General features: G+C 47.0%; 2 protein-coding genes across 7 annotated transcripts in view; both read left to right on the top strand.

Moving 5' to 3' along the window:
- Positions 1-514: 514 nt before the first annotated feature.
- Positions 515-12,397, top strand: LOC118283234 (collagen alpha-3(VI) chain-like). Its single transcript, XM_035605014.2, has 15 exons — positions 515-1,433; positions 1,723-2,316; positions 2,561-3,160; positions 3,450-4,043; positions 4,288-4,887; positions 5,177-5,770; positions 6,015-6,614; positions 6,904-7,497; positions 7,742-8,341; positions 8,631-9,224; positions 9,469-10,068; positions 10,358-10,951; positions 11,196-11,795; positions 12,085-12,194; positions 12,365-12,397. Exons 1-15 carry the CDS (start codon positions 809-811, stop codon positions 12,395-12,397), a joined length of 7,932 nt encoding a protein of 2,643 aa, XP_035460907.2. The 5' UTR covers positions 515-808.
- The window catches only part of col6a3 (collagen, type VI, alpha 3), a 50,356-nt gene continuing 43,711 nt past the window's right edge, over positions 12,205-18,849 (top strand). For all 6 annotated transcript variants that reach the window (XM_047337440.1, XM_047337439.1, XM_047337438.1 and 3 more), the window contains exons 1-8: positions 12,205-12,678; positions 12,923-13,522; positions 13,812-14,405; positions 14,650-15,249; positions 15,539-16,132; positions 16,377-16,976; positions 17,266-17,859; positions 18,104-18,703. In XM_047337440.1, coding sequence (XP_047193396.1) covers positions 12,420-12,678; positions 12,923-13,522; positions 13,812-14,405; positions 14,650-15,249; positions 15,539-16,132; positions 16,377-16,976; positions 17,266-17,859; positions 18,104-18,703 — 4,441 coding nt within the window. In that variant the 5' untranslated portion in view covers positions 12,205-12,419. The remainder of the gene's footprint in view (positions 12,679-12,922; positions 13,523-13,811; positions 14,406-14,649; positions 15,250-15,538; positions 16,133-16,376; positions 16,977-17,265; positions 17,860-18,103; positions 18,704-18,849) is intronic.

Below are 18,849 nucleotides of genomic sequence, written 5' to 3'. Positions count from 1 at the left end.
CTGACTGTTGCTAACAGTACTGCAGGCAGCCTACCTCAAGCAGAAACACAGCTTAGGATGATGACGATGGAGTTGCTGAGTTTGTGCATGATGGTTTTCACCAAATTATTTCTCACTGATTCTGTTGCCATGCAATGTGTAATGGCGGCAACATTTAACAGTCATAGACAAATAGAGAAACTTTCAAAAATATGTATATCATATTTTAGGGGTTACTAGTAAACCAATACAAAGTAAAATACATTGTGAAATAAAGAATAATATACAATAATAAGTGTTTGTTGAAATGTAATCATGTTAAAGGTAAAATTCAAAAGCAATTTTCAAATAAGTTTGGGAGTAGTTGAAAATAAATTGATTGAAATATTAACAACTATTTGAAATACAATGCTGAAATTACTAATTTCATGTTAAAGAGTAGCATGTGTAGGGGCACACGTGGAACAAGACCACGTATGTAGGGATGGTTACTGCTCTGAAGGCACTAAAAGCTGGTTGTCAAAAAGTTACCTACGTGTCCTGGGAAAGAAAATCTTGAGATGTCAGTTTAAACCAACTAAAGTGTCTTTCATGAAGTTCCACCAAGACAGTGCCATTATGAAAGATAATATGTGCCTGGACTGATAAGTTGAAACCAAAAGAAACAGGGCTACATGACTTGTTTCACCAACACTGAGGGAAATACATTATGTCTGATAGTGGGTTATTTTCCAGGTGTGCCAGCTTGGGTAGAGTAAGTTGTACATGTTTAGGTCAGCTTTGATAGTCAGACTTTCACAGGGGAAACTTTTGACACCTGAACCTAAACATGTCTCAAATCTTATGTTCCGTAGTGGAGAAACTGCCACGGGGAAGAGATGTTGTGTTCTTGTTGGACGGATCCGATGGTACTAGAGCTGGATTCCCAGCTATGCGAGACTTTGTCCAAAGAGTAGTAGAGACACTCAGTGTGGATGACAACAAAGACCGCGTCTCAGTGGTTCAGTACAGCAGAGATCCAACTGTCCAGTTCTACCTGAACACGTACACCACAAAAGGCGAGATCCTTGACACCCTCAGAGATTTGAGACACAAAGGCGGAAGACCCCTCAACACTGGAGCAGCTCTCCAGTACCTGAGGGATAATGTCTTTACGGTCTCCGCCGGAAGCAGGCGCCCAGAAGGAGTTCAACAGGTGCTTATATTGCTAAGTGGTGGAAGGTCTTTTGACAGCGTTGATGCACCGGCTTCTGCTCTGAAAAAGCTGGGCGTCCTGACCTTTGCAATTGGAACCAGGAGCTCTGATAGCAGAGAACTGCAGAACATAGCCCACGATCCAAGTTACGCTCTGTCTGTGTCTGAATTCACCGACCTTCCCAGTGTCCAACAGCAGCTTCAGGACTCCGTGGAGGCTGCTGTTATTGATGTCACCCCAGAGTCACCAACTGTACTTGGTATGTTACCTAGCACAGCCTCCTTACCTGCAGGGCTACCTGACTTGTTTCACCAACACTGAGGGAAATACATTATGTGTGATAGTGGGTTAGTTTCCAGGTGTGCATTTGAAGAGAGGTGGTGGTGTGCTTCCCTGTTAACTAAAATTGAAGTAGCCAGTGCTAGGTGCTTAAAGGATGTGGGGGGTTTAATTCATAAAAATAACAGGGTAGTCTGCCACTTTTTGATGATCTTCATTAACTGACATATTGCAAAGGTTTTTATGTTTTGCCTTTTTATCATTCTCAGTTGACAGCGCCAAAAAGGATATTGTATTCCTTCTGGATGGTTCTGATGGCACAAGGAATGGCTTCCCTGCCATGCGTAATTTTGTTGAGAGAGTGGTTGAGAAACTGAACGTGGGAGAAAACGAAGACCGTGTCTCTGTGGTCCAGTACAGCAGAGATGCAGAGGTCCATTTCTATCTGAAAACATACACCACAAGAGAGGAAATTGTGGATTCGGTCAGGGGGCTGAGACACAGAGGAGGCAGACCCCTCAACACCGGGGCAGCCCTCCAGTATGTCAGGGACAACGTCTTTACAAACTCCTCCGGGAGTAGGCGACTGCAAGGCGTTCCACAGATGTTGATCCTGCTAAATGGTGGAAGGTCATTTGACAATGTAGATACACCAGCCTCTGCTCTCAAACAGCAGGGCATCTTTGTGATTGGCATTGGAACAAGGAGCTCTGACATTAAAGAGATGCAGAAGATATCGTACGACCCTAGTCTCGCTCTAGCAGTGTCTGAGTTCACTGACCTCCCCAGTATCCAAGAACAGCTCTCCTCTGTAATGAGCACAGTGGTAGTGAGGGCCACGCCCGTGACACCAACAGTAACTGGTAAGAACTTGACCCATTTTTTACATTCCAAGATCATGGTAGGAGGCAAACTGAACCGTGCTAAAGTGCTTTTCACTAAGTCAATGTCAGCCAGTGCCAATTTGATTAAAAATACAAACAAACAGTCGTGCCAGCTTTGGTAGAGTAAGTTGTACACGTTTAGGTCAGCTTTGATAGTCAGACTTTCACAGGGGAAACTTTTGACACCTGAACCTAAACATGTCTCAAATCTTATGTTCCGTAGTGGAGAAACTGCCACAGGGAAGAGATGTTGTGTTCTTGTTGGACGGATCCGATGGTACTAGAGCTGGATTCCCAGCTATGCGAGACTTTGTCCAAAGAGTAGTAGAGACACTCAGTGTGGATGACAACAAAGACCGCGTCTCAGTGGTTCAGTACAGCAGAGATCCAACTGTCCAGTTCTACCTGAACACGTACACCACAAAAGGCGAGATCCTTGACACCCTCAGAGATTTGAGACACAAAGGCGGAAGACCCCTCAACACTGGAGCAGCTCTCCAGTACCTGAGGGATAATGTCTTTACGGTCTCCGCCGGAAGCAGGCGCCCAGAAGGAGTTCAACAGGTGCTTATATTGCTAAGTGGTGGAAGGTCTTTTGACAGCGTTGATGCACCGGCTTCTGCTCTGAAAAAGCTGGGCGTCCTGACCTTTGCAATTGGAACCAGGAGCTCTGATAGCAGAGAACTGCAGAACATAGCCCACGATCCAAGTTACGCTCTGTCTGTGTCTGAATTCACCGACCTTCCCAGTGTCCAACAGCAGCTTCAGGACTCCGTGGAGGCTGCTGTTATTGCTGTCACCCCAGAGTCACCAACTGTACTTGGTATGTTACCTAGCACAGCCTCCTTACCTGCAGGGCTACCTGACTTGTTTCACCAACACTGAGGGAAATACATTATGTGTGATAGTGGGTTAGTTTCCAGGTGTGCATTTGAAGAGAGGTGGTGGTGTGCTTCCCTGTTAACTAAAATTGAAGTAGCCAGTGCTAGGTGCTTAAAGGATGTGGGGGGTTTAATTCATAAAAATAACAGGGTAGTCTGCCACTTTTTGATGATCTTCATTAACTGACATGTTGCAAAGGTTTTTATGTTTTGCCTTTTTATCATTCTCAGTTGACAGCGCCAAAAAGGATATTGTATTCCTTCTGGATGGTTCTGATGGCACAAGGAATGGCTTCCCTGCCATGCGTAATTTTGTTGAGAGAGTGGTGGAGAAACTGAACGTGGGAGAGAACAAAGACCGTGTCTCTGTGGTCCAGTACAGCAGAGATGCAGAGGTCCATTTCTATCTGAAAACATACACCACAAGAGAGGAAATTGTGGATTCGGTCAGGGGGCTGAGACACAGAGGAGGCAGACCCCTCAACACCGGGGCAGCCCTCCAGTATGTCAGGGACAACATCTTTACAAACTCCTCCGGGAGTAGGCGACTGCAAGGCGTTCCACAGATGTTGATCCTGCTAAATGGTGGAAGGTCATTTGACAATGTAGATACACCAGCCTCTGCTCTCAAACAGCAGGGCATCTTTGTGATTGGCATTGGAACAAGGAGCTCTGACATTAAAGAGATGCAGAAGATATCGTATGACCCTAGTCTCGCTCTAGCAGTGTCTGAGTTCACTGACCTCCCCAGTATCCAAGAACAGCTCTCCTCTGTAATGAGCACAGTGGTAGTGAGGGCCACGCCCGTGACACCAACAGTAACTGGTAAGAACTTGACCCATTTTTTACATTCCAAGATCATGGTAGGAGGCAAACTGAACCGTGCTAAAGTGCTTTTCACTAAGTCAATGTCAGCCAGTGCCAATTTGATTAAAAATGCAAACAAACAGTCGTGCCAGCTTTGGTAGAGTAAGTTGTACACGTTTAGGTCAGCTTTGATAGTCAGACTTTCACAGGGGAAACTTTTGACACCTGAACCTAAACATGTCTCAAATCTTATGTTCCGTAGTGGAGAAACTGCCACAGGGAAGAGATGTTGTGTTCTTGTTGGACGGATCCGATGGTACTAGAGCTGGATTCCCAGCTATGCGAGACTTTGTCCAAAGAGTAGTAGAGACACTCAGTGTGGATGACAACAAAGACCGCGTCTCAGTGGTTCAGTACAGCAGAGATCCAACTGTCCAGTTCTACCTGAACACGTACACCACAAAAGGCGAGATCCTTGACACCCTCAGAGATTTGAGACACAAAGGCGGAAGACCCCTCAACACTGGAGCAGCTCTCCAGTACCTGAGGGATAATGTCTTTACGGTCTCCGCCGGAAGCAGGCGCCCAGAAGGAGTTCAACAGGTGCTTATATTGCTAAGTGGTGGAAGGTCTTTTGACAGCGTTGATGCAGCGGCTTCTGCTCTGAAAAAGCTGGGCGTCCTGACCTTTGCAATTGGAACCAGGAGCTCTGATAGCAGAGAACTGCAGAACATAGCCCACGATCCAAGTTACGCTCTGTCTGTGTCTGAATTCACCGACCTTCCCAGTGTCCAACAGCAGCTTCAGGACTCCGTGGAGGCTGCTGTTATTGATGTCACCCCAGAGTCACCAACTGTACTTGGTATGTTACCTAGCACAGCCTCCTTACCTGCAGGGCTACCTGACTTGTTTCACCAACACTGAGGGAAATACATTATGTGTGATAGTGGGTTAGTTTCCAGGTGTGCATTTGAAGAGAGGTGGTGGTGTGCTTCCCTGTTAACTAAAATTGAAGTAGCCAGTGCTAGGTGCTTAAAGGATGTGGGGGGTTTAATTCATAAAAATAACAGGGTAGTCTGCCACTTTTTGATGATCTTCATTAACTGACATGTTGCAAAGGTTTTTATGTTTTGCCTTTTTATCATTCTCAGTTGACAGCGCCAAAAAGGATATTGTATTCCTTCTGGATGGTTCTGATGGCACAAGGAATGGCTTCCCTGCCATGCGTAATTTTGTTGAGAGAGTGGTGGAGAAACTGAACGTGGGAGAAAACAAAGACCGTGTCTCTGTGGTCCAGTACAGCAGAGATGCAGAGGTCCATTTCTATCTGAAAACATACACCACAAGAGAGGAAATTGTGGATTCGGTCAGGGGGCTGAGACACAGAGGAGGCAGACCCCTCAACACCGGGGCAGCCCTCCAGTATGTCAGGGACAACGTCTTTACAAACTCCTCCGGGAGTAGGCGACTGCAAGGCGTTCCACAGATGTTGATCCTGCTAAATGGTGGAAGGTCATTTGACAATGTAGATACACCAGCCTCTGCTCTCAAACAGCAGGGCATCTTTGTGATTGGCATTGGAACAAGGAGCTCTGACATTAAAGAGATGCAGAAGATATCGTATGACCCTAGTCTCGCTCTAGCAGTGTCTGAGTTCACTGACCTCCCCAGTATCCAAGAACAGCTCTCCTCTGTAATGAGCACAGTGGTAGTGAGGGCCACGCCCGTGACACCAACAGTAACTGGTAAGAACTTGACCCATTTTTTACATTCCAAGATCATGGTAGGAGGCAAACTGAACCGTGCTAAAGTGCTTTTCACTAAGTCAATGTCAGCCAGTGCCAATTTGATTAAAAATACAAACAAACAGTCGTGCCAGCTTTGGTAGAGTAAGTTGTACACGTTTAGGTCAGCTTTGATAGTCAGACTTTCACAGGGGAAACTTTTGACACCTGAACCTAAACATGTCTCAAATCTTATGTTCCGTAGTGGAGAAACTGCCACGGGGAAGAGATGTTGTGTTCTTGTTGGACGGATCCGATGGTACTAGAGCTGGATTCCCAGCTATGCGAGACTTTGTCCAAAGGGTAGTAGAGACACTCAGTGTGGATGACAACAAAGACCGCGTCTCAGTGGTTCAGTACAGCAGAGATCCAACTGTCCAGTTCTACCTGAACACGTACACCACAAAAGGCGAGATCCTTGACACCCTCAGAGATTTGAGACACAAAGGCGGAAGACCCCTCAACACTGGAGCAGCTCTCCAGTACCTGAGGGATAATGTCTTTACGGTCTCCGCCGGAAGCAGGCGCCCAGAAGGAGTTCAACAGGTGCTTATATTGCTAAGTGGTGGAAGGTCTTTTGACAGCGTTGATGCACCGGCTTCTGCTCTGAAAAAGCTGGGCGTCCTGACCTTTGCAATTGGAACCAGGAGCTCTGATAGCAGAGAACTGCAGAACATAGCCCACGATCCAAGTTACGCTCTGTCTGTGTCTGAATTCACCGACCTTCCCAGTGTCCAACAGCAGCTTCAGGACTCCGTGGAGGCTGCTGTTATTGCTGTCACCCCAGAGTCACCAACTGTACTTGGTATGTTACCTAGCACAGCCTCCTTACCTGCAGGGCTACCTGACTTGTTTCACCAACACTGAGGGAAATACATTATGTGTGATAGTGGGTTAGTTTCCAGGTGTGCATTTGAAGAGAGGTGGTGGTGTGCTTCCCTGTTAACTAAAATTGAAGTAGCCAGTGCTAGGTGCTTAAAGGATGTGGGGGGTTTAATTCATAAAAATAACAGGGTAGTCTGCCACTTTTTGATGATCTTCATTAACTGACATGTTGCAAAGGTTTTTATGTTTTGCCTTTTTATCATTCTCAGTTGACAGCGCCAAAAAGGATATTGTATTCCTTCTGGATGGTTCTGATGGCACAAGGAATGGCTTCCCTGCCATGCGTAATTTTGTTGAGAGAGTGGTGGAGAAACTGAACGTGGGAGAAAACAAAGACCGTGTCTCTGTGGTCCAGTACAGCAGAGATGCAGAGGTCCATTTCTATCTGAAAACATACACCACAAGAGAGGAAATTGTGGATTCGGTCAGGGGGCTGAGACACAGAGGAGGCAGACCCCTCAACACCGGGGCAGCCCTCCAGTATGTCAGGGACAACGTCTTTACAAACTCCTCCGGGAGTAGGCGACTGCAAGGCGTTCCACAGATGTTGATCCTGCTAAATGGTGGAAGGTCATTTGACAATGTAGATACACCAGCCTCTGCTCTCAAACAGCAGGGCATCTTTGTGATTGGCATTGGAACAAGGAGCTCTGACATTAAAGAGATGCAGAAGATATCGTATGACCCTAGTCTCGCTCTAGCAGTGTCTGAGTTCACTGACCTCCCCAGTATCCAAGAACAGCTCTCCTCTGTAATGAGCACAGTGGTAGTGAGGGCCACGCCCGTGACACCAACAGTAACTGGTAAGAACTTGACCCATTTTTTACATTCCAAGATCATGGTAGGAGGCAAACTGAACCGTGCTAAAGTGCTTTTCACTAAGTCAATGTCAGCCAGTGCCAATTTGATTAAAAATGCAAACAAACAGTCGTGCCAGCTTTGGTAGAGTAAGTTGTACACGTTTAGGTCAGCTTTGATAGTCAGACTTTCACAGGGGAAACTTTTGACACCTGAACCTAAACATGTCTCAAATCTTATGTTCCGTAGTGGAGAAACTGCCACAGGGAAGAGATGTTGTGTTCTTGTTGGACGGATCCGATGGTACTAGAGCTGGATTCCCAGCTATGCGAGACTTTGTCCAAAGAGTAGTAGAGACACTCAGTGTGGATGACAACAAAGACCGCGTCTCAGTGGTTCAGTACAGCAGAGATCCAACTGTCCAGTTCTACCTGAACACGTACACCACAAAAGGCGAGATCCTTGACACCCTCAGAGATTTGAGACACAAAGGCGGAAGACCCCTCAACACTGGAGCAGCTCTCCAGTACCTGAGGGATAATGTCTTTACGGTCTCCGCCGGAAGCAGGCGCCCAGAAGGAGTTCAACAGGTGCTTATATTGCTAAGTGGTGGAAGGTCTTTTGACAGCGTTGATGCAGCGGCTTCTGCTCTGAAAAAGCTGGGCGTCCTGACCTTTGCAATTGGAACCAGGAGCTCTGATAGCAGAGAACTGCAGAACATAGCCCACGATCCAAGTTACGCTCTGTCTGTGTCTGAATTCACCGACCTTCCCAGTGTCCAACAGCAGCTTCAGGACTCCGTGGAGGCTGCTGTTATTGATGTCACCCCAGAGTCACCAACTGTACTTGGTATGTTACCTAGCACAGCCTCCTTACCTGCAGGGCTACCTGACTTGTTTCACCAACACTGAGGGAAATACATTATGTGTGATAGTGGGTTAGTTTCCAGGTGTGCATTTGAAGAGAGGTGGTGGTGTGCTTCCCTGTTAACTAAAATTGAAGTAGCCAGTGCTAGGTGCTTAAAGGATGTGGGGGGTTTAATTCATAAAAATAACAGGGTAGTCTGCCACTTTTTGATGATCTTCATTAACTGACATGTTGCAAAGGTTTTTATGTTTTGCCTTTTTATCATTCTCAGTTGACAGCGCCAAAAAGGATATTGTATTCCTTCTGGATGGTTCTGATGGCACAAGGAATGGCTTCCCTGCCATGCGTAATTTTGTTGAGAGAGTGGTGGAGAAACTGAACGTGGGAGAAAACAAAGACCGTGTCTCTGTGGTCCAGTACAGCAGAGATGCAGAGGTCCATTTCTATCTGAAAACATACACCACAAGAGAGGAAATTGTGGATTCGGTCAGGGGGCTGAGACACAGAGGAGGCAGACCCCTCAACACCGGGGCAGCCCTCCAGTATGTCAGGGACAACGTCTTTACAAACTCCTCCGGGAGTAGGCGACTGCAAGGCGTTCCACAGATGTTGATCCTGCTAAATGGTGGAAGGTCATTTGACAATGTAGATACACCAGCCTCTGCTCTCAAACAGCAGGGCATCTTTGTGATTGGCATTGGAACAAGGAGCTCTGACATTAAAGAGATGCAGAAGATATCGTATGACCCTAGTCTCGCTCTAGCAGTGTCTGAGTTCACTGACCTCCCCAGTATCCAAGAACAGCTCTCCTCTGTAATGAGCACAGTGGTAGTGAGGGCCACGCCCGTGACACCAACAGTAACTGGTAAGAACTTGACCCATTTTTTACATTCCAAGATCATGGTAGGAGGCAAACTGAACCGTGCTAAAGTGCTTTTCACTAAGTCAATGTCAGCCAGTGCCAATTTGATTAAAAATGCAAACAAACAGTCGTGCCAGCTTTGGTAGAGTAAGTTGTACACGTTTAGGTCAGCTTTGATAGTCAGACTTTCACAGGGGAAACTTTTGACACCTGAACCTAAACATGTCTCAAATCTTATGTTCCGTAGTGGAGAAACTGCCACGGGGAAGAGATGTTGTGTTCTTGTTGGACGGATCCGATGGTACTAGAGCTGGATTCCCAGCTATGCGAGACTTTGTCCAAAGAGTAGTAGAGACACTCAGTGTGGATGATAACAAAGACCGCGTCTCAGTGGTTCAGTACAGCAGAGATCCAACTGTCCAGTTCTACCTGAACACGTACACCACAAAAGGCGAGATCCTTGACACCCTCAGAGATTTGAGACACAAAGGCGGAAGACCCCTCAACACTGGAGCAGCTCTCCAGTACCTGAGGGATAATGTCTTTACGGTCTCCGCCGGAAGCAGGCGCCCAGAAGGAGTTCAACAGGTGCTTATATTGCTAAGTGGTGGAAGGTCTTTTGACAGCGTTGATGCAGCGGCTTCTGCTCTGAAAAAGCTGGGCGTCCTGACCTTTGCAATTGGAACCAGGAGCTCTGATAGCAGAGAACTGCAGAACATAGCCCACGATCCAAGTTACGCTCTGTCTGTGTCTGAATTCACCGACCTTCCCAGTGTCCAACAGCAGCTTCAGGACTCCGTGGAGGCTGCTGTTATTGATGTCACCCCAGAGTCACCAACTGTACTTGGTATGTTACCTAGCACAGCCTCCTTACCTGCAGGGCTACCTGACTTGTTTCACCAACACTGAGGGAAATACATTATGTGTGATAGTGGGTTAGTTTCCAGGTGTGCATTTGAAGAGAGGTGGTGGTGTGCTTCCCTGTTAACTAAAATTGAAGTAGCCAGTGCTAGGTGCTTAAAGGATGTGGGGGGTTTAATTCATAAAAATAACAGGGTAGTCTGCCACTTTTTGATGATCTTCATTAACTGACATATTGCAAAGGTTTTTATGTTTTGCCTTTTTATCATTCTCAGTTGACAGCGCCAAAAAGGATATTGTATTCCTTCTGGATGGTTCTGATGGCACAAGGAATGGCTTCCCTGCCATGCGTAATTTTGTTGAGAGAGTGGTGGAGAAACTGAACGTGGGAGAGAACAAAGACCGTGTCTCTGTGGTCCAGTACAGCAGAGATGCAGAGGTCCATTTCTATCTGAAAACATACACCACAAGAGAGGAAATTGTGGATTCGGTCAGGGGGCTGAGACACAGAGGAGGCAGACCCCTCAACACCGGGGCAGCCCTCCAGTATGTCAGGGACAACGTCTTTACAAACTCCTCCGGGAGTAGGCGACTGCAAGGCGTTCCACAGATGTTGATCCTGCTAAATGGTGGAAGGTCATTTGACAATGTAGATACACCAGCCTCTGCTCTCAAACAGCAGGGCATCTTTGTGATTGGCATTGGAACAAGGAGCTCTGACATTAAAGAGATGCAGAAGATATCGTATGACCCTAGTCTCGCTCTAGCAGTGTCTGAGTTCACTGACCTCCCCAGTATCCAAGAACAGCTCTCCTCTGTAATGAGCACAGTGGTAGTGAGGGCCACGCCCGTGACACCAACAGTAACTGGTAAGAATTTGACCCATTTTTTACATTCCAAGATCATGGTAGGAGGCAAACTGAACCGTGCTAAAGTGCTTTTCACTAAGTCAATGTCAGCCAGTGCCAATTTGATTAAAAATACAAACAAACAGTCGTGCCAGCTTTGGTAGAGTAAGTGGTACACGTTTAGGTCAGCTTTGATAGTCAGACTTTCACAGGGGAAACTTTTGACACCTGAACCTAAACATGTCTCAAATCTTATGTTCCGTAGTGGAGAAACTCCCACGGGGAAGAGATGTTGTGTTCTTGTTGGACGGATCCGATGGTACTAGAGCTGGATTCCCAGCTATGCGAGACTTTGTCCAAAGAGTAGTAGAGACACTCAGTGTGGATGACAACAAAGACCGCGTCTCAGTGGTTCAGTACAGCAGAGATCCAACTGTCCAGTTCTACCTGAACACGTACACCACAAAAGGCGAGATCCTTGACACCCTCAGAGATTTGAGACACAAAGGCGGAAGACCCCTCAACACTGGAGCAGCTCTCCAGTACCTGAGGGATAATGTCTTTACGGTCTCCGCCGGAAGCAGGCGCCCAGAAGGAGTTCAACAGGTGCTTATATTGCTAAGTGGTGGAAGGTCTTTTGACAGCGTTGATGCACCGGCTTCTGCTTTGAAAAAGCTGGGCGTCCTGACCTTTGCAATTGGAACCAGGAGCTCTGATAGCAGAGAACTGCAGAACATAGCCCACGATCCAAGTTACGCTCTGTCTGTGTCTGAATTCACCGACCTTCCCAGTGTCCAACAGCAGCTTCAGGACTCCGTGGAGGCTGCTGTTATTGATGTCACCCCAGAGTCACCAACTGTACTTGGTATGTTACCTAGCACAGCCTCCTTACCTGCAGGGCTACCTGACTTGTTTCACCAACACTGAGGGAAATACATTATGTGTGATAGTGGGTTAGTTTCCAGGTGTGCATTTGAAGAGAGGTTGTGGTGTGCTTCCCTGTTAACTAAAATTGAAGTAGCCAGTGCTAGGTGCTTAAAGGATGTGGGGGGTTTAATTCATAAAAATAACAGGGTAGTCTGCCACTTTTTGATGATCTTCATTAACTGACATGTTGCAAAGGTTTTTATGTTTTGCCTTTTTATCATTCTCAGTTGACAGCGCCAAAAAGGATATTGTATTCCTTCTGGATGGTTCTGATGGCACAAGGAATGGCTTCCCTGCCATGCGTAATTTTGTTGAGAGAGTGTTGGAGAAACTGAACGTGGGAGAAAACAAAGACCGTGTCTCTGTGGTCCAGTACAGCAGAGATGCAGAGGTCCATTTCTATCTGAAAACATACACCACAAGAGAGGAAATTGTGGATTCGGTCAGGGGGCTGAGACACAGAGGAGGCAGACCCCTCAACACCGGGGCAGCCCTCCAGTATGTCAGGGACAACGTCTTTACAAACTCCTCCGGGAGTAGGCGACTGCAAGGCGTTCCACAGATGTTGATCCTGCTAAATGGTGGAAGGTCATTTGACAATGTAGATACACCAGCCTCTGCTCTCAAACAGCAGGGCATCTTTGTGATTGGCATTGGAACAAGGAGCTCTGACATTAAAGAGATGCAGAAGATATCGTATGACCCTAGTCTCGCTCTAGCAGTGTCTGAGTTCACTGACCTCCCCAGTATCCAAGAACAGCTCTCCTCTGTAATGAGCACAGTGGTAGTGAGGGCCACGCCCGTGACACCAACAGTAACTGGTAAGAACTTGACCCATTTTTTACATTCCAAGATCATGGTAGGAGGCAAACTGAACCGTGCTAAAGTGCTTTTCACTAAGTCAATGTCAGCCAGTGCCAATTTGATTAAAAATACAAACAAACAGTCGTGCCAGCTTTGGTAGAGTAAGTTGTACACGTTTAGGTCAGCTTTGATAGTCAGACTTTCACAGGGGAAACTTTTGACACCTGAACCTAAACATGTCTCAAATCTTATGTTCCGTAGTGGAGAAACTGCCACGGGGAAGAGATGTTGTGTTCTTGTTGGACGGATCCGATGGTACTAGAGCTGGATTCCCAGCTATGCGAGACTTTGTCCAAAGAGTAGTAGAGACACTCAGTGTGGATGACAACAAAGACCGCGTCTCAGTGGTTCAGTACAGCAGAGATCCAACTGTCCAGTTCTACCTGAACACGTACACCACAAAAGGCGAGATCCTTGACACCCTCAGAGATTTGAGACACAAAGGCGGAAGACCCCTCAACACTGGAGCAGCTCTCCAGTACCTGAGGAATAATGTCTTTACGGTCTCCGCCGGAAGCAGGCGCCCAGAAGGAGTTCAACAGGTGCTTATATTGCTAAGTGGTGGAAGGTCTTTTGACAGCGTTGATGCACCGGCTTCTGCTCTGAAAAAGCTGGGCGTCCTGACCTTTGCAATTGGAACCAGGAGCTCTGATAGCAGGGAACTGCAGAACATAGCCCACGATCCAAGTTACGCTCTGTCTGTGTCTGAATTCACCGACCTTCCCAGTGTCCAACAGCAGCTTCAGGACTCCGTGGAGGCTGCTGTTATTGATGTCACCCCAGAGTCACCAACTGTACTTGGTATGTTACCTAGCACAGCCTCCTTACCTGCAGGGCTACCTGACTTGTTTCACCAACACTGAGGAAAATACATTATGTGTGATAGTGGGTTAGTTTCCAGGTGTGCATTTGAAGAGAGGTGGTGGTGTGCTTCCCTGTTAACTAAAATTGAAGTAGCCAGTGCTAGGTGCTTAAAGGATGTGGGGGGTTTAATTCATAAAAATAACAGGGTAGTCTGCCACTTTTTGATGATCTTCATTAACTGACATATTGCAAAGGTTTTTATGTTTTGCCTTTTTATCATTCTCAGTTGACAGCGCCAAAAAGGATATTGTATTCCTTCTGGATGGTTCTGATGGCACAAGGAATGGCTTCCCTGCCATGCGTAATTTTGTTGAGAGAGTGGTGGAGAAACTGAACGTGGGAGAAAACAAAGACCGTGTCTCTGTGGTCCAGTACAGCAGAGATGCAGAGGTCCTTTTCTATCTGAAAACATACACCACAAGACAGGAAATTGTGGATTCGGTCAGGGGGCTGAGACACAGAGGAGGCAGACCCCTCAACACCGGGGCAGCCCTCCAGTATGTCAGGGACAACGTCTTTACAAACTCCTCCGGGAGTAGGCGACTGCAAGGCGTTCCACAGATGTTGATCCTGCTAAATGGTGGAAGGTCATTTGACAATGTAGATACACCAGCCTCTGCTCTCAAACAGCAGGGCATCTTTGTGATTGGCATTGGAACAAGGAGCTCTGACATTAAAGAGATGCAGAAGATATCGTATGACCCTAGTCTCGCTCTAGCAGTGTCTGAGTTCACTGACCTCCCCAGTATCCAAGAACAGCTCTCCTCTGTAATGAGCACAGTGGTAGTGAGGGCCACGCCCGTGACACCAACAGTAACTGGTAAGAATTTGACCCATTTTTTACATTCCAAGATCATGGTAGGAGGCAAACTGAACCGTGCTAAAGTGCTTTTCACTAAGTCAATGTCAGCCAGTGCCAATTTGATTAAAAATACAAACAAACAGTCGTGCCAGCTTTGGTAGAGTAAGTGGTACACGTTTAGGTCAGCTTTGATAGTCAGACTTTCACAGGGGAAACTTTTGACACCTGAACCTAAACATGTCTCAAATCTTATGTTCCGTAGTGGAGAAACTCCCACGGGGAAGAGATGTTGTGTTCTTGTTGGACGGATCCGATGGTACTAGAGCTGGATTCCCAGCTATGCGAGACTTTGTCCAAAGAGTAGTAGAGACACTCAGTGTGGATGACAACAAAGACCGCGTCTCAGTGGTTCAGTACAGCAGAGATCCAACTGTCCAGTTCTACCTGAACACGTACACCACAAAAGGCGAGATCCTTGACACCCTCAGAGATTTGAGACACAAAGGCGGAAGACCCCTCAACACTGGAGCAGCTCTCCAGTACCTGAGGGATAATGTCTTTACGGTCTCCGCCGGAAGCAGGCGCCCAGAAGGAGTTCAACAGGTGCTTATATTGCTAAGTGGTGGAAGGTCTTTTGACAGCGTTGATGCACCGGCTTCTGCTTTGAAAAAGCTGGGCGTCCTGACCTTTGCAATTGGAACCAGGAGCTCTGATAGCAGAGAACTGCAGAACATAGCCCACGATCCAAGTTACGCTCTGTCTGTGTCTGAATTCACCGACCTTCCCAGTGTCCAACAGCAGCTTCAGGACTCCGTGGAGGCTGCTGTTATTGATGTCACCCCAGAGTCACCAACTGTACTTGGTATGTTACCTAGCACAGCCTCCTTACCTGCAGGGCTACCTGACTTGTTTCACCAACACTGAGGGAAATACATTATGTGTGATAGTGGGTTAGTTTCCAGGTGTGCATTTGAAGAGAGGTTGTGGTGTGCTTCCCTGTTAACTAAAATTGAAGTAGCCAGTGCTAGGTGCTTAAAGGATGTGGGGGGTTTAATTCATAAAAATAACAGGGTAGTCTGCCACTTTTTGATGATCTTCATTAACTGACATGTTGCAAAGGTTTTTATGTTTTGCCTTTTTATCATTCTCAGTTGACAGCGCCAAAAAGGATATTGTATTCCTTCTGGATGGTTCTGATGGCACAAGGAATGGCTTCCCTGCCATGCGTAATTTTGTTGAGAGAGTGGTGGAGAAACTGAACGTGGGAGAAAACAAAGACCGTGTCTCTGTGGTCCAGTACAGCAGAGATGCAGAGGTCCATTTCTATCTGAAAACATACACCACAAGAGAGGAAATTGTGGATTCGGTCAGGGGGCTGAGACACAGAGGAGGCAGACCCCTCAACACCGGGGCAGCCCTCCAGTATGTCAGGGACAACGTCTTTACAAACTCCTCCGGGAGTAGGCGACTGCAAGGTGTTCCACAGATGTTGATCCTGCTAAATGGTGGAAGGTCATTTGACAATGTAGATACACAAGCCTCTGCTCTCAAACAGCAGGGCATCTTTGTGATTGGCATTGGAACAAGGAGCTCTGACATTAAAGAGATGCAGAAGATATCATATGACCCTAGTCTCGCTCTAGCAGTGTCTGAGTTCACTGACCTCCCCAGTATCCAAGAACAGCTCTCCTCTGTAATGAGCACAGTGGTAGTGAGGGCCACGCCCGTGACACCAACAGTAACTGGTAAGAATTTGACCCATTTTTTACATTCCAAGATCGTGGTAGGAGGCAAACTGAACCGTGCTAAAGTGCTTTTCACTAAGTCAATGTCAGCCAGTGCCAATTTGATTAAAAATACAAACAAACAGTCGTGCCAGCTTTGGTAGAGTAAGTTGTACACGTTTAGGTCAGCTTTGATAGTCAGACTTTCACAGGGGAAACTTTTGACACCTGAACCTAAACATGTCTCAAATCTTATGTTCCGTAGTGGAGAAACTGCCACGGGGAAGAGATGTTGTGTTCTTGTTGGACGGATCCGATGGTACTAGAGCTGGATTCCCAGCTATGCGAGACTTTGTCCAAAGAGTAGTAGAGACACTCAGTGTGGATGACAACAAAGACCGCGTCTCAGTGGTTCAGTACAGCAGAGATCCAACTGTCCAGTTCTACCTGAACACGTACACCACAAAAGGCGAGATCCTTGACACCCTCAGAGATTTGAGACACAAAGGCGGAAGACCCCTCAACACTGGAGCAGCTCTCCAGTACCTGAGGGATAATGTCTTTACGGTCTCCGCCGGAAGCAGGCGCCCAGAAGGAGTTCAACAGGTGCTTATATTGCTAAGTGGTGGAAGGTCTTTTGACAGCGTTGATGCACCGGCTTCTGCTCTGAAAAAGCTGGGCGTCCTGACCTTTGCAATTGGAACCAGGAGCTCTGATAGCAGAGAACTGCAGAACATAGCCCACGATCCAAGTTACGCTCTGTCTGTGTCTGAATTCACCGACCTTCCCAGTGTCCAACAGCAGCTTCAGGACTCCGTGGAGGCTGCTGTTATTGATGTCACCCCAGAGTCACCAACTGTACTTGGTATGTTAACTAGCACAGCCTCCTTACCTGCAGGGCTACCTGACTTGTTTCACCAACACTGAGGGAAATACATTATGTGTGATAGTGGGTTAGTTTCCAGGTGTGCATTTGAAGAGAGGTGGTGGTGTGCTTCCCTGTTAACTAAAATTGAAGTAGCCAGTGCTAGGTGCTTAAAGGATGTGGGGGGTTTAATTCATAAAAATAACAGGGTAGTCTGCCACTTTTTGATGATTTTCATTAACTGACATATTGCAAAGGTTTTTATGTTTTGCCTTTTTATCATTCTCAGTTGACAGCGCCAAAAAGGATATTGTATTCCTTCTGGATGGTTCTGATGGCACAAGGAATGGCTTCCCTGCCATGCGTAATTTTGTTGAGAGAGTGGTGGAGAAACTGAACGTGGGAGAAAACAAAGACCGTGTCTCTGTGGTCCAGTACAGCAGAGATGCAGAGGTCCATTTCTATCTGAAAACATACACCACAAGAGAGGAAATTGTGGATTCAGTCAGGGGGCTGAGACACAGAGGAGGCAGACCCCTCAACACCGGGGCAGCCCTCCAGTATGTCAGGGACAACGTCTTTACAAACTCCTCCGGGAGTAGGCGACTGCAAGGTGTTCCACAGATGTTGATCCTGCTAAATGGTGGAAGGTCATTTGACAATGTAGATACACCAGCCTCTGCTCTCAAACAGCAGGGCATCTTTGTGATTGGCATTGGAACAAGGAGCTCTGACATTAAAGAGATGCAGAAGATATCATATGACCCTAGTCTCGCTCTAGCAGTGTCTGAGTTCACTGACCTCCCCAGTATCCAAGAACAGCTCTCCTCTGTAATGAGCACAGTGGTAGTGAGGGCCACGCCCGTGACACCAACAGTAACTGGTAAGAATTTGACCCATTTTTTACATTCCAAGATCGTGGTAGGAGGCAAACTGAACCGTGCTAAAGTGCTTTTCACTAAGTCAATGTCAGCCAGTGCCAATTTGATTAAAAATACAAACAAACAGTCGTGCCAGCTTTGGTAGAGTAAGTTGTACACGTTTAGGTCAGCTTTGATAGTCAGACTTTCACAGGGGAAACTTTTGACACCTGAACCTAAACATGTCTCAAATCTTATGTTCCGTAGTGGAGAAACTGCCACGGGGAAGAGATGTTGTGTTCTTGTTGGACGGATCCGATGGTACTAGAGCTGGATTCCCAGCTATGCGAGACTTTGTCCAAAGAGTAGTAGAGACACTCAGTGTGGATGACAACAAAGACCGCGTCTCAGTGGTTCAGTACAGCAGAGATCCAACTGTCCAGTTCTACCTGAACACGTACACCACAAAAGGCGAGATCCTTGACACCCTCAGAGATTTGAGACACAAAGGCGGAAGACCCCTCAACACTGGAGCAGCTCTCCAGTACCTGAGGGATAATGTCTTTACGGTCTCCGCCGGAAGCAGGCGCCCAGAAGGAGTTCAACAGGTGCTTATATTGCTAAGTGGTGGAAGGTCTTTTGACAGCGTTGATGCACCGGCTTCTGCTCTGAAAAAGCTGGGCGTCCTGACCTTTGCAATTGGAACCAGGAGCTCTGATAGCAGAGAACTGCAGAACATAGCCCACGATCCAAGTTACGCTCTGTCTGTGTCTGAATTCACCGACCTTCCCAGTGTCCAACAGCAGCTTCAGGACTCCGTGGAGGCTGCTGTTATTGATGTCACCCCAGAGTCACCAACTGTACTTGGTATGTTACCTAGCACAGCCTCCTTACCTGCAGGGCTACCTGACTTGTTTCACCAACACTGAGGGAAATACATTATGTGTGATAGTGGGTTAGTTTCCAGGTGTGCATTTGAATTGAGGTGGTGGTGTGCTTCCCTGTTAACTAAA

The sequence above is a fragment of the Scophthalmus maximus genome, chromosome 14 (assembly GCF_022379125.1).
Source record: "Scophthalmus maximus strain ysfricsl-2021 chromosome 14, ASM2237912v1, whole genome shotgun sequence".
Classification (NCBI taxonomy): domain Eukaryota; kingdom Metazoa; phylum Chordata; class Actinopteri; order Pleuronectiformes; family Scophthalmidae; genus Scophthalmus; species Scophthalmus maximus.
Note: the sequence above shows the minus strand (reverse complement) of the source record. Positions and strands in the feature narration are given on the sequence as shown.